The following is a 12421-nucleotide window of genomic DNA, read 5'->3' on the forward strand; positions in this document are numbered from 1 at the left end:
ATTACAACTGCACTTATCTGTATAATAAAACACCATTTCTGCACTTCTGGTTAGATGCTAACTGCATTTCATTAACTTTGTATCTGTACTCTGCATAATGACAATAAAGGTGAATCTAATCTAAACTATCTAATTTATGTTGCTGTGAAACAACATTATTTCAATATAACGAATAAGAACTGACAAGCTGAATTTGGAATTGGTACTAATTACTTCAATTAAAGTTTCCATTGTCTAATAAAAACTGCACTTCAAAGCCTGTATGTGCCTCCATGGTGTCAAAATATTACCAGGAACTATCAATATTTATTCAAGTTCAGTCTTTTTCACTTGTGTCTCAAAAAGTCTCTGATTCTAAAGTCTTCAGTCTCTAAATCTCCCTCGTGAGGTGTTTTCATGTCGATCCTCAGGATCAGGCTGCAGCAGCCATTTATAAATCTGTTACTGGGTTTGTGAGTGAAGTTTACTAAATTCTTGTGTTCCTGTGTTTGATCAGACTGATCTCAGAGTTTCTTTCTGTTATTTCCCTGCAGACCCTCTCATTCTTCCTCTCATCTCTGTAGATTCATGAAGTCTCAGAGTCTCAGTATAAGAGTGAAGCTTTCACTCAGTTTGACACTTTTTACACTTCTGCTGACGTCTTCATCACAACCTGCTTTGTGTTCAGTCTGAAGACGCTTAAATACTAATAACACAACTATTAAAATAAATGACATGTTAAAAACACAACCAGGAAGAATCTCACCACAGATAAACACGTGGATCTCAGTATAAATGTGATGTTTGATCTCCTCCTGTGTGGCTACACAGCGATAGCGGTCGGTCTTCTTCACAGTAGTGTTGACAGTGATGTAGAAGCTGCCTCCTCTTTCTGAGACATGTGTCTCCTCAGCAGGAAGTTTGTTTCCAGCACTGTCCTGCCACTCTACTGTAGGTTTAGGAAAAGCACCAAGAACTTCACACAGCAGCAGCGACCAGTCCTGTGTTTGATTAAGTATCTTGACAGACGGCTCTGCAGCTGCTCCTGTGAACACAGTAAACAGACACATCAGCTATAAAAGGACAATAACAGGATTATAAATGTAACACTGTGATGTTTCTTGTTCAGCTTTTCTCTGGGTGTAAATGAGGATGAAAGTGTGTTTAACATATCTGTGAGTGAAAAGGACATGTGACAGGTTTTTGTTCATCTATTGGCTTCTCTCTGGTGACAAAATTACAAGCAGTCATTTAAATAAATAAAAAAAAGAATCTAAAGAAAAGTCTTTGTGACGGTTTGAGTTAATTGCTTCTCTATTTGTGAATGACCAATAAAGTGTGTTTCAGAGAAAGAAAATACCAATAACAGCCACAAAAGGTTTAATATAAAAGACCCTACAGACCCAATCAGTGCTGGTAAATGTCTCCAAGTGATTTGTTGTTTCAGCTTTATGATACTTTGCACATATTAGAATGATTTATATGGATTTATAGGTCGAAAAACAGACATTTACAGACAAACAGAGGCTCGTTTTAAAGAACAAAAGTCCACCGAGTGAATCCAGCTCGTTAAAGTTCAAGCGGAAGTAAAATAACCTGAATAAAAGTCGATTGTGTCGCTCGTTTATTTTTAGCGCCGCTCGTCAAACTTCCAAAACAAAGTGATTTCTGTCAATTTAAAGTAGCGACAAAATATTTGACCAATGATGTTCAGTATCTCTGAAATCAGTAACCGCCCAGGAACAAAACGAACCAATCAGCATCTTTCTACGACCTAAAGTGACGAAGCTAACGGGCTTTTAACTCCGACAGCCAATCAGAGGAGAGCAGCTTTACGAGAGCTCCACGTGTGTCTAATTGACCTACACTTTCATCCAATGGTAAGTCAGCACCGTGAAAACACGGTGAGTCTGTAGCCGGAAGAATCACCTGTCTGACCATATATGGAAGTTACTGTAGTCGGACTTCCTGCGGTAGCGGGACACCGAGACAACAGAGAAACTTTATTTATATGTTCAGAGAGGAGAGATTCAATCATCATTAATATGTAAATATGTATTTAAATATTAAAAACATATTTCTATAGTTAAATTTAACACTTAGGAACGTTTTTATAATATAACAAAGAGATTTATTATCATTATTCGGTAAGTTTGGAGAAGTTTTAGAGAGCTCTGTAGACACCTGCTGGAGACGCTCTGTACTGCACTTTCTAAAATATCTCAGAGCCACTTCAGTCTGTCAACCTAAAATCTGGTTCAGACATTAAAGACAAGTGGAGGAAGAGATCCTGTGAATTTCAGCCTGATACAACATTTTATCACTGATTTAATGAATCTGAAAGATGAAGTAAAAGGAAAATAACACGTGTGCTTCTATCGTCTCCCTTTAAATCATTTATTAAATTACCTGTGTTGGTGCTACAAGTAAAACTAACACACTGCACAAACCCTCAGATAATTTACTTAACAGTCACATAATGGACATATATCAGTTCCTCGTGGTCTTTTAAATATAAATTAGATCAAATTGGGACGTATAAGGAGGCAGAAATGTACATGAGTGTGATTAGCCTTAAGAGGTTAAGATACCATCTGAAAGGCAAAACAAAAGATATGTTAAGGTGCTTCTGAAATATTATCACCTTGATAATAGACGAGGCCCTGCCAGATGTTTATTCTGACTACTTGACAAAAGTCCATCTGAGACTCTTAAACCAGTCACATCAGTAAATAAATCTTTAACTGTTTAATGAAAACACTCACCTACAACAAGCTGAATGTGGAATATCTGTCTTGGCTGAAGACGTGGAAAATCACAGCTGTAGTCTCCACTGTCGGTCACCTTCGTATTTCTGATGATGATGGAGGCGTTGCCGTACTGCAGCTCATCTTGAAAATGTGAGACGCGACCTTTGAACTGCTGATCTTGACCTGTTTTGGTTGGACCGTAAGTCGTGCCTGCATGATAAATGAAAACCTCCTTCTGATCATTTGTCTTCCAGTCAAAGACTGTTGACGCAATGTTCTCCTTGTTGTTGAGGGAACAGGGTAAAATAACATCACTGCCTTCTTTCACTTTGACGATCACTGGCTCTGAAAGATAAAACATGTATTAATCAGAATGTTTACAATTAATTTAATTAAGTTAAGACAGAGATATAGAAGTCTGTTTTTAAATAACATATCAACTCATAAAAAGAAACTTTGACCTTGTCGAGCACTTTTTCCTCCAGATATTTGCACTTCTTTACAATTTACTTTCTTACAAATATTTATCATTTTATTTCTGGAGTTTTTCTCTTTTATTTCTTTTTTCTAACCTTATTTTCCACACAATATTTTTAGAACAAACTTTAGAGCAGCCTCAGCATTAATAATCAATAAAAATTAAATCTCTTTTTCCCAGGTGATGATGAACATCAGCACTGACTCACTCAGCACACTAATAAGAAGAACGAGGAAACAAGAGAGAGCAACGAGGAAAACACAGAACTAAAAGTCAAAATTAATTCAGTTCATCATGATTTCTAAGTCTTGTAAGTAAAAAAACAACAACAACAAACCTCTGAACTACAGTCAGATAGCAGGAACACAGATTTCATCATCTGTAGAAATGTCTCTGTCCATGTTTGATACAGCAGCTGCTCGGTAACAGCAGCACAGACCATGAGGACAAAATTATAGATCAATATTTATCTAGCTGCTAAAATACAACCTGACTGAGGAAATAAGGAGAAAGACATTCACAAAGTTCTGAACATGTTTATATTCAGATGGTGTTTATCAGTTTGGTAGTTTTCTGTATCTGAACATGTTCATGTGCTTTGGATCTGCTCTTTCTAAAATATCTCAGATTCACTTCAGTCTGTCAACCTAAAATCTGGTTCAGACATTAAAGACAAGTGGAGGAAGAGATCCTGTGAATTTCAGCCTGATACAACATTTTATCACTGATTTAATGTATTTAAAATATGAAATAAAAAGGAAAGAACAAGAGAACTTTTCTGGTTTCAGTTCCTACTTGTCTGTTTGTTATTCAATTTAAAATAAGTGGCAATAAACAATATAAACATATGTTAGAGCGCTTGTGAAATATTATCAACTTGGCAGACAGGTAACACTGCTGGAAAAGTGCTGTGGGGACGAGGCCCTGCCAGATGTTTATTCTGACCACTTGACTAAAGTCCATCTGGGACTCTTAAACCAGTCACATCAATAAATAAATCTTTAACTGTTTAATGAAAACACTCACCAACAACAAGCTCAATGTTGAATATCTGTCTTGGCTGAAGATGTGGAAATTCACAGGTGTAGTTTCCTCTGTCAGTCACCTTCGTATTTCTGATGATGATGGAGGCGTTGCCGGACTGCAGCTCATCTGGAAAATGTGAGACGCGACCTTCTAACTGCTGATCTTCAGTGCCTCCATCATAGAAGAAAACATCCTTCTGACCATCTTTCTTCCACTCAAAGCGTTCGCTCTCAATGTCCTTGGTGTTGAGGGAACAGGGTAAAATAACATCACTCCCTTGTTTCACTTTGATGATCGCTGGACCTGGAAGATAAAAACATGTATTAATCAGAATGTTTACAATTAATTTAACTAAGTTAAGACAGACATATAGAAGTCTGTTGTTAGAACAACATATCAACTCATAACAAGAAACCTTTCCTGTTATTTTACCTTGTCGAGCTCTTTGTTCTCCAGATTAAATATTTGCAACTTAATTTATGAAACAAGCTTCTAAAATCAAACATGACTGAGAAAATAACCAGAAAGACATTCACAAAGTTCTGAACATGTTTATATTCAGATGGTGTTTATCAGTTTGGTAGTTTTCTGACTCTGAAGATGTTCATGTGATTTGGATCTGAATGTGAAACAGAACAGATGGAGGAGCAACTGCTTCTATTAAATAAGGCTATTATTTTTAGAGCCTTCTTTTTTTGAATCAGTAAAACAGCAACCCTCAGGTAGAGAAAATAATTTATGTTTTTGTTTGGAAATATCAGTGATGTTTCGAGACAGTTAATCAGGTTTCACAGTCTGAAATGAGGAACAGTTTCTGTGCAGGAGACGCGCGGCTCTGTTATATGACTGTAATTAATCACATTAATCATCTGTGTTGTGAGTGATGTTTTAATATTGCTCTGTGCTAATAGTCTCAGTAACGTCAGGCCTCAAGGTGAATTAGTTTTCTTACCGTGTTCATCAGCAAACGTTTTTCCAGACAGAGTCAGGAGACAGAGACACAGCAGAGGAAAAAGTTTCATGCTTTTTAAAGTCATCTAAAGATCAAACTTCACTTCACCAACTTCACTGTAACGACACTAATGGACATGTAACGACTTCAGGCTGCGTCAGAGCGAAACACTTTCGGTTTCTCCGCTTCCGGAACACGTCCGGCCTGGTCTTTCACAATAAAAGCATAATGTCGCCTAATATTATTACTCGAGAAAAACTGCACTTGTTTACATTTTACTTTCTTTCATGTATTTATATTTTCTATCTGGCGTTTATAAATGTTTTTAAAGGTTATTTTTCACACATATGGTGCTAGTAAAACTTCTGAACCAAATTAATATATTTGAATACAACGTGCTGTAGCCTATATGTTCATAAAACACAAAAAAGTCCTAATGAGTGAAACTGTCTGTCCAGCATTATACTTTTTCCAAGTCTATAATTACCCAGCAGCACTATCACCTCGACTAATCCTTATAGCAAATATATTATTATTATTTTAATATATAATAATATTAATTCCTTCATTCACAATATTCATTCATGTGTAATGAACTGTCTGTGATTTGTTTCCTGTCATTGAGTCTTGAGCAGGTTGTATATCAGTCACATCTTCATTTAAAGCCTTTTCATACTGTCAGTAAACTAAACCAGCATTTAGTGTAAACTCCAACAGAAGCACAACATTAATTCTGCCTGTTATAGGTTATTAAAGGAGCATCTGTTGTGCCTTATTTTCAGCATGACTTACATATAGGCTATAGATCACAGTATATGTGTGGTTGTAGAAATAAAACAATAATAAGCTACTATTCTTTGTATCTTTGTGTTGACTTAAATGTGATAAAGTGCTTATTTTCAGGGTTTAATAAGAATTTTCAGGGTGGCCTGTGACTCTGCCACAGTATCTGCTGTCATGTAAACCAAATCAAAATACTATCTGATCAAATTCTAAGTCTCATACTAATACTGAAAAACTTTCTAAGGCTGTAATTTGCATCAAAATGTGTAAAATACTTGTGTGCCTAATTATGTCTGAAGAGTTGCCTAACTAATCTCTAAACAACAAAGCTGTTTTAACAGGTGCAATTATTAGTGATAGCGTGCCCCCTGCTGGTTGTAGCCTTACATTAAAATAAAATACTCAAATATAAAAGTTTTGCAGATAATTATTACAATGGTCTGTATCATAAAGGAAAAACAAAAACAGGTACAGGAAAGGTAAAAGGTCTGGGTGGGAAACGAGAGGGATTGGCTAAGCAGTTAGGATACATTAGGATATGGGGCTCTATTTGCAACACGAACTGTAGTTAGATTTTCGTAATTATTTAAACTTTTATTAGCCTAGTTAAATGTAAGGGGTTTTAAATATTTGGAAAAAAAACCCATTTGGTTAAATATTTTGCAAAGGGCGAGAGGGCTCACGTTGTCTTTAACCAACCCGGTCTCACTCCCAAGTCGTCACATATGGACGCTTGGTCAAGAGCCATAATCGTCAGTTTGTGACGCACTAGGGATCCCTTTGACGTCATAGTTCGACGTATTGAGGGAAGCCCTGTTGTGTCAGTTTTATATTTAAGAGAAAAGACGAAGTAAGGAGGTGATTGGGGTGGATAGAGGGCCAGAACCCGGACCTTGAAGCAGGAGAACAGGGTTTGTGTCCCGTGCGAAACAAAACATTAAATGTTTTTATTTAGGCGAGTGAGGTAAATTGACATTAACGTTAGTTAACTTAAGTCTTAATTGACATACATAGCTATTTTAACCCAAACCATGATCTTTTCCTAACCTTAACCAAGTAGTTTTGTTGCCTAAACCCAACCAAGTACTTTCTGTGCCTAAACTTAACGAAACTGCAACGTTTCACGACTTTAATTATGCGCGTTTCAACATGGCAATGTATCGAAACGTTACGTTTTATCTTGAAAGTGTAACCGGATATTGCATATTTATTGTTGCTAAGCGTTGCTAACTTGACTGAGGATCCCTAAACGTCAATAATTGATGCCAAAGGGCTACCCAAGTCTTTAAAAAGCGATGACAAAGGGCCTTGACCATGCGTCAGACATTTGACGAGTAGGGAGTGAGACTGTGTTGCTTTAACTACAAGAAACTAACAAGTTTCATAGGGTCTGGGTCCCTGTACATTTTAGACAAAGGTAACCGTTTGTTTTTTTGGTATAATTAACAAAGTGGTCTAGTTAGTTTTATGTATACTCAAGCCTGCCTACATTTAAACAAATTTCTGAGAAGAGAAAGGGGTTTTGCACCTTTGTAGCTATAGATTATCATTTAGCACAATTAGCCTCTATCCATCAATACCGGTACCTGATGTGATTTTACAAAATAGCCTTGATGGCAGATGCAAGCCAATAAGAATAACCAGATCATATGTTATTGTGAATTTCTATTGCCCCTGTTTTATCGAATTTGCAAATAAAACAGCTGCTTTATGGAAAAGCAATGAACATAAAGTCAAAAAAGAATAGAACGTGATAAAATATGATCTACTCCACTGTTTCAGAACAGCAACCAGCTTTTGTTAGTTTTAATAAAACACATGTGTAACCTCCACTTTTTCCCCGTATTACCGTAGCAAGCCTGCTGTCTCCAGTCTGTGAGCGTGCGTATTATCATGAGAACCCAAATGCCAGCGCGTCACAGTTCAAGTAATTTGATGTAGCCTCTGCTTCAGACACAGAACGTTACAGTACAACTCAGACGGTCTGACGAGGCCCGGCGCCAGGATGAAGTGACTGAGGGGGCAGTTAAAAATGGCAAGGGGGCAAATCTTTATATTTATCCAACTCCAATTTGACGGCAGAAAAAATGGTCTGTGCGCCGGGCGCATGGTTAAAAAGGGCCGCACTCTGTGAATTAATCATGCTTGTGCAGGACATAACATGCAATAAACCAGTCAGTGTCAGTCAGTGCTAAGCCTAACTAGACCATATAAGGTGTGATGAATCTTTAAACACTGCAGAATTAACTCAGTGGAGTTCTGTTTTCTCAAGTGGCTCCAGGTGATCACAGCTGAGGGAGGTGCAGGGCGACACCTGCTGGTCATTTTCTGCAAATCCTTTTCGTGTGCTTGCTGTTGGTTCGATGCCATCGATCTTTATAATATTATGAACACTTTACTGTCCACAGCATTTACTAAAATGAGCCTTAATCTGTGAGGCTAGACTAAATAACAGAAACACCTTTGTTTAATTCATTACAGTTTAACAGCACCACAAACCACATGCTCCAAACTGAGCTGAATCGCCATCTCTCATAAACTGGTTAATGTCTTAATCATGGAGGGGGGTTTATTGCATTATTTAATTAGTTTTCGCTAATAAACTGCCATGTATACTTTTGTGTAGACGTTGCATCGTCTTAAGGCAAAGAGGAAGAACCACAGCAGGAATGGAACCTCCATTTTGAAGAGCAGCCTGAAGCACAGACATAACTGATAGAGCGCACCGTCCAATCAGAAGCAAGGGGTTGATGTAGTCCCATCCACTAATGAAAGGAAATATTGAGTAATAAATTAGGGCCCGAGCACGACCGTGCGAGGTCCCTATTGAATCTGCTCGGATTTTTTTTTTTTTTTTTTTTTTTTTTTTTTTTTTTTTTTTTTTTTCTGCAAAGTAGGCCCAAATGACATGGCCTAAACATACTCGAAAACTCACCAAAATTTGCAAACATGTCAGAACCGGTGAAAAATTTCGTATTCTACAAGTTTCGCACATGGGCGTGGCAAAATGACTCGCTAGCGCCACCTTGAAAATTGGAAATGATTAGCCCCTCGTTCACGTTCAACCTACATGTACGAAATTTTCTGGGGACATGTATCGTATCAAGACGCACAAAAAAGCCTCAAGAACCCATAGCCTAAAGTCAACAGGAAGTCGGCCATTTTGAATTTTATGGCCATTTTGGATGATTTACACACTTCGTACTTTAACGAACTCCTCCTAGGGATTTAGTCGGATCGACGTCAAATTTCTGCTGTGCCTTCTAAAGGCATTGACGATGAAAAGTTGTGCTATTTGCGAGTTTTCGTCAATGGGCGTGTCCGTGGCGTCGATGATTCGCAATGAAACAGGAAGTTGTTGTAACTTCAGTGTACATGCTCACATCTGGACCAAACTGTACATGTAGGATGAGAGTCCCGCCCTGAACACATGTACATGCCGACATTCACCCACAGTCATAGCGCCACCTGCTGGCAACAGAAAGTGACCTTTAACGAAGCAGCCCCCGCCGCACGTTTCACCTACGTGCACGAATTTTCTGTGGTACGTGTATCATGTCCAGACGCACAAAAAAGCCTCTTGGAGCCATAGCCTAAAATCAACAGGAAGTCGGCCATTTTGAATTTTACGTCAAATTTTGGATGATTTACACACTTCGTACTTTAACGAACTCCTCCTAGGGATTTAGTCCGACCGACCTCAAATTTGTGCTGTGCCTTCTAAAGGCATTGAAGATGAAAAGTTGTGCTATTTGCAAGTTTTCGTCAATGGGCGTGTCCGTGGCGTGGCGTCAAAGATCAGCTCTTCGCCATGACACGGAAGTTGTCGTAACTTCAGTGTACATGCTCACATCTGGACCAAACTGTACATGTAGGATGAGAGTCCCGCCCTGAACACATGTACATGCTGACATTCACAGACAGTCATAGCGCCACCTGCTGGCAACAGGAAGTGACTTTTAACGAAGCAGCCCCCGCCGCACGTTTTACCTACGTGCACGAATTTTCTGTGGTACGTGTATCTTGTCCAGACGCACAAAAAAGCCTCTTGGAGCGATGCCCTAAAATCAACAGGAAGTCGGCCATTTTGAATTTTACGTCAAATTTTGGATGATTTACACACTTCGTACTTTAACGAACTCCTCCTAGGGATTTAGTCCGACCGACCTCAAATTTGTGCTGTGCCTTCTAAAGGCATTGAAGATGAAAAGTTGTGCTATTTGCAAGTTTTCGTCAATGGGCGTGTCCGTGACGTGGCGTCAAAGATCAGCTCTTCGCCATGACACGGAAGTTGTCGTAACTTCAGTGTACATGCTCACATCTGGACCAAACTGTACATGTAGGATGAGAGTCCCGCCCTGAACACATGTACATGCTCACATTCACAGACAGTCATAGCGCCACCTACTGGCAACAGGAAGTGACTTTTAACGAAGCAGCCCCCGCCGCACGTTTTACCTACGTGCACGAATTTTCTGTGGTACGTGTATCTTGTCCAGACGCACAAAAAAGCCTCTTGGAGCGATGCCCTAAAATCAACAGGAAGTCGGCCATTTTGAATTTTACGTCAAATTTTGGATGATTTACACACTTCGTACTTTAACGAACTCCTCCTAGGGATTTAGTCCGACCGACTTCAAATTTGTGCTGTGCCTTCTAAAGGCATTGAAGATGAAAAGTTGTGCTATTTGCGAGTTTTCGTCAATGGGTGTGTCCGTGGCGTGGCGTCAGAGATCAAGTCTTCGCCATGACACAGGAAGTTGTTGTAACTTCAGTGTACATGCTCACATCTGAACCAAACTTTACGTGCTTGATAACTCTCCCACCCCGCTATGGAGGACCGATCCTGACACAGTCAGAAATAAATACAGAAATAAATAAATGCTCAATAAATAAATAAGCATCCAATTAAATACACAAAAAAATTAAGTAAATAAATAAATGTAGGTAGTAATTAAATTATACAAGGAGACATAAATGTATATATTTTAATTAGTGCCTTTACTTATTCACCTTTGTTATAATTACCTTATTTGTTTATTCAACTTTATTTATTACTAATTTTTTTAATGTATTTATTTATGTGTGTTTTTAATATTTTTGTCTGTTTTATTCTTCCTTTGTATTTATTTACCTTATTTATTTTCACCCATGGTATTTATTTCTGCCTGTCTTAAATTTTTGTATGCATTTCTGCCTCACTATGCAAATGAGGAGGGGCTGTGTCTCAAGGGGTCATCTTCTCTGCTATTGGTGGACCAGTCAGACAGGAGAGCTCCTACTCTGCCTGCAGACATCAACGATCTTGCCCCTCACACAGTCAGATGGCTTCCTTCAGTGCACTGAGGTGTTTAACAACTCTGAAGACAATACTACCAGCAATGTCTTCCTTCTCTTTTCACGTAGAAGCACCGACAGACAGTGCTTTCAGTTTGCTGCATGCATGGACACAGACCTGCGGTATAGGGAGAAGCACACGGTCAGCTGGCTGCAGCTAAATCTGGAGTGCACTCGTATTCAATTCTGTATGGTAAATTCAGTTTTAACGGAGCAGAGCGAGCTGACAGGCAGAGTTAGAGACTTTTTCTGTCTGTTTCTCTCTTTACAAAGACGCATGTTGCAGTCAGAGTCTTCTCTGAGATGCGAGCACGACATACAACACAATTTATCAAATTACACAACGGATATACAGTATGAAAATAAGATTGATTGAATTATACTCACAGGAAGTATAAAACCTCTTACATGGGTCTATTAAAAGTAAAGTAACACAAAAATGTCAGGGAAATTAATTTACTTAGATTTAAGTACTGCAGTTGTACATTTGAAATACCTTCCTACCTTTCTGATAGGAAGCCTTCTTGAGGTGGTATAAAACATTTCTTCTTATATTCTGATTTGAGTTGTGGACAACTATGACCACATGAATTAAAAAAATTAAACATTTCACTGCCCAAGTCAGCTATAACACAAGTCTTGTTCATCAGACTACATGCTGTACAGTATTTGTGGACAGATTTTGTCCCAGGATTTCTTATGCATTTCTTCTTCTTCGTTGCATGATTTAGAATAATAAGGTGAGAAATGGGTCTATTCTGAGTTCATCCTGCACTGCAGCAGCTAATAAAGTCCATTTCATCCCAAAAACGCTTTTCTTTTAGGCAGGCTGGAGCAGAAAACAACTCACCTTTCTCAAGTTGTACAGTAATGTCACATGTGTATGAAGGTGGATCAAACAAGCTAATCTTAAATGTCAAAGTAGAGAGGAGCCTAGTAGGCCTATTTATTTTCATTCATTACACAATATGAATAAGCTATGCAGACAGTTGTAAAGAAAGAACATCTTTTTCTTCTGTTCTCTACTTGTTATAGTTACACAGTATTAGGGGTGTGGGCTGTATTAAAAGTATCCACTGTTCTCCCATGCTCTAACACACAGTAACGATGAAATGT

General features: G+C 38.4%; 1 protein-coding gene across 3 annotated transcripts in view; it reads right to left on the minus strand.

Annotated features, from left to right (window-relative positions):
- LOC119886062 (butyrophilin subfamily 1 member A1-like) overlaps positions 1–12421 on the minus strand; it is a 40597-nt gene that overhangs the window by 7231 nt on the left and 20945 nt on the right. The window contains exons 2-5 of one of the 3 annotated variants that reach the window (XM_038696549.1): positions 5186–5301; positions 4234–4536; positions 2745–3074; positions 746–1024 (exon numbers count right to left, since the gene is read on the minus strand). In XM_038696549.1, coding sequence (XP_038552477.1) covers positions 746–1024; positions 2745–3074; positions 4234–4536; positions 5186–5270 — 997 coding nt within the window. In that variant the 5' untranslated portion in view covers positions 5271–5301. The remainder of the gene's footprint in view (positions 1–745; positions 1025–2744; positions 3075–4233; positions 4537–5185; positions 5302–12421) is intronic. The other 2 variants (XM_038696548.1, XM_038696550.1) reach the window with 2 other exon arrangements.

This window comes from Micropterus salmoides, unplaced genomic scaffold, assembly GCF_014851395.1.
Source record: "Micropterus salmoides isolate LMB-PRFRI ecotype aquatic unplaced genomic scaffold, ASM1485139v1 Ms_hic_scaffold_4, whole genome shotgun sequence".
Classification (NCBI taxonomy): Eukaryota; Metazoa; Chordata; class Actinopteri; order Centrarchiformes; family Centrarchidae; genus Micropterus; species Micropterus salmoides.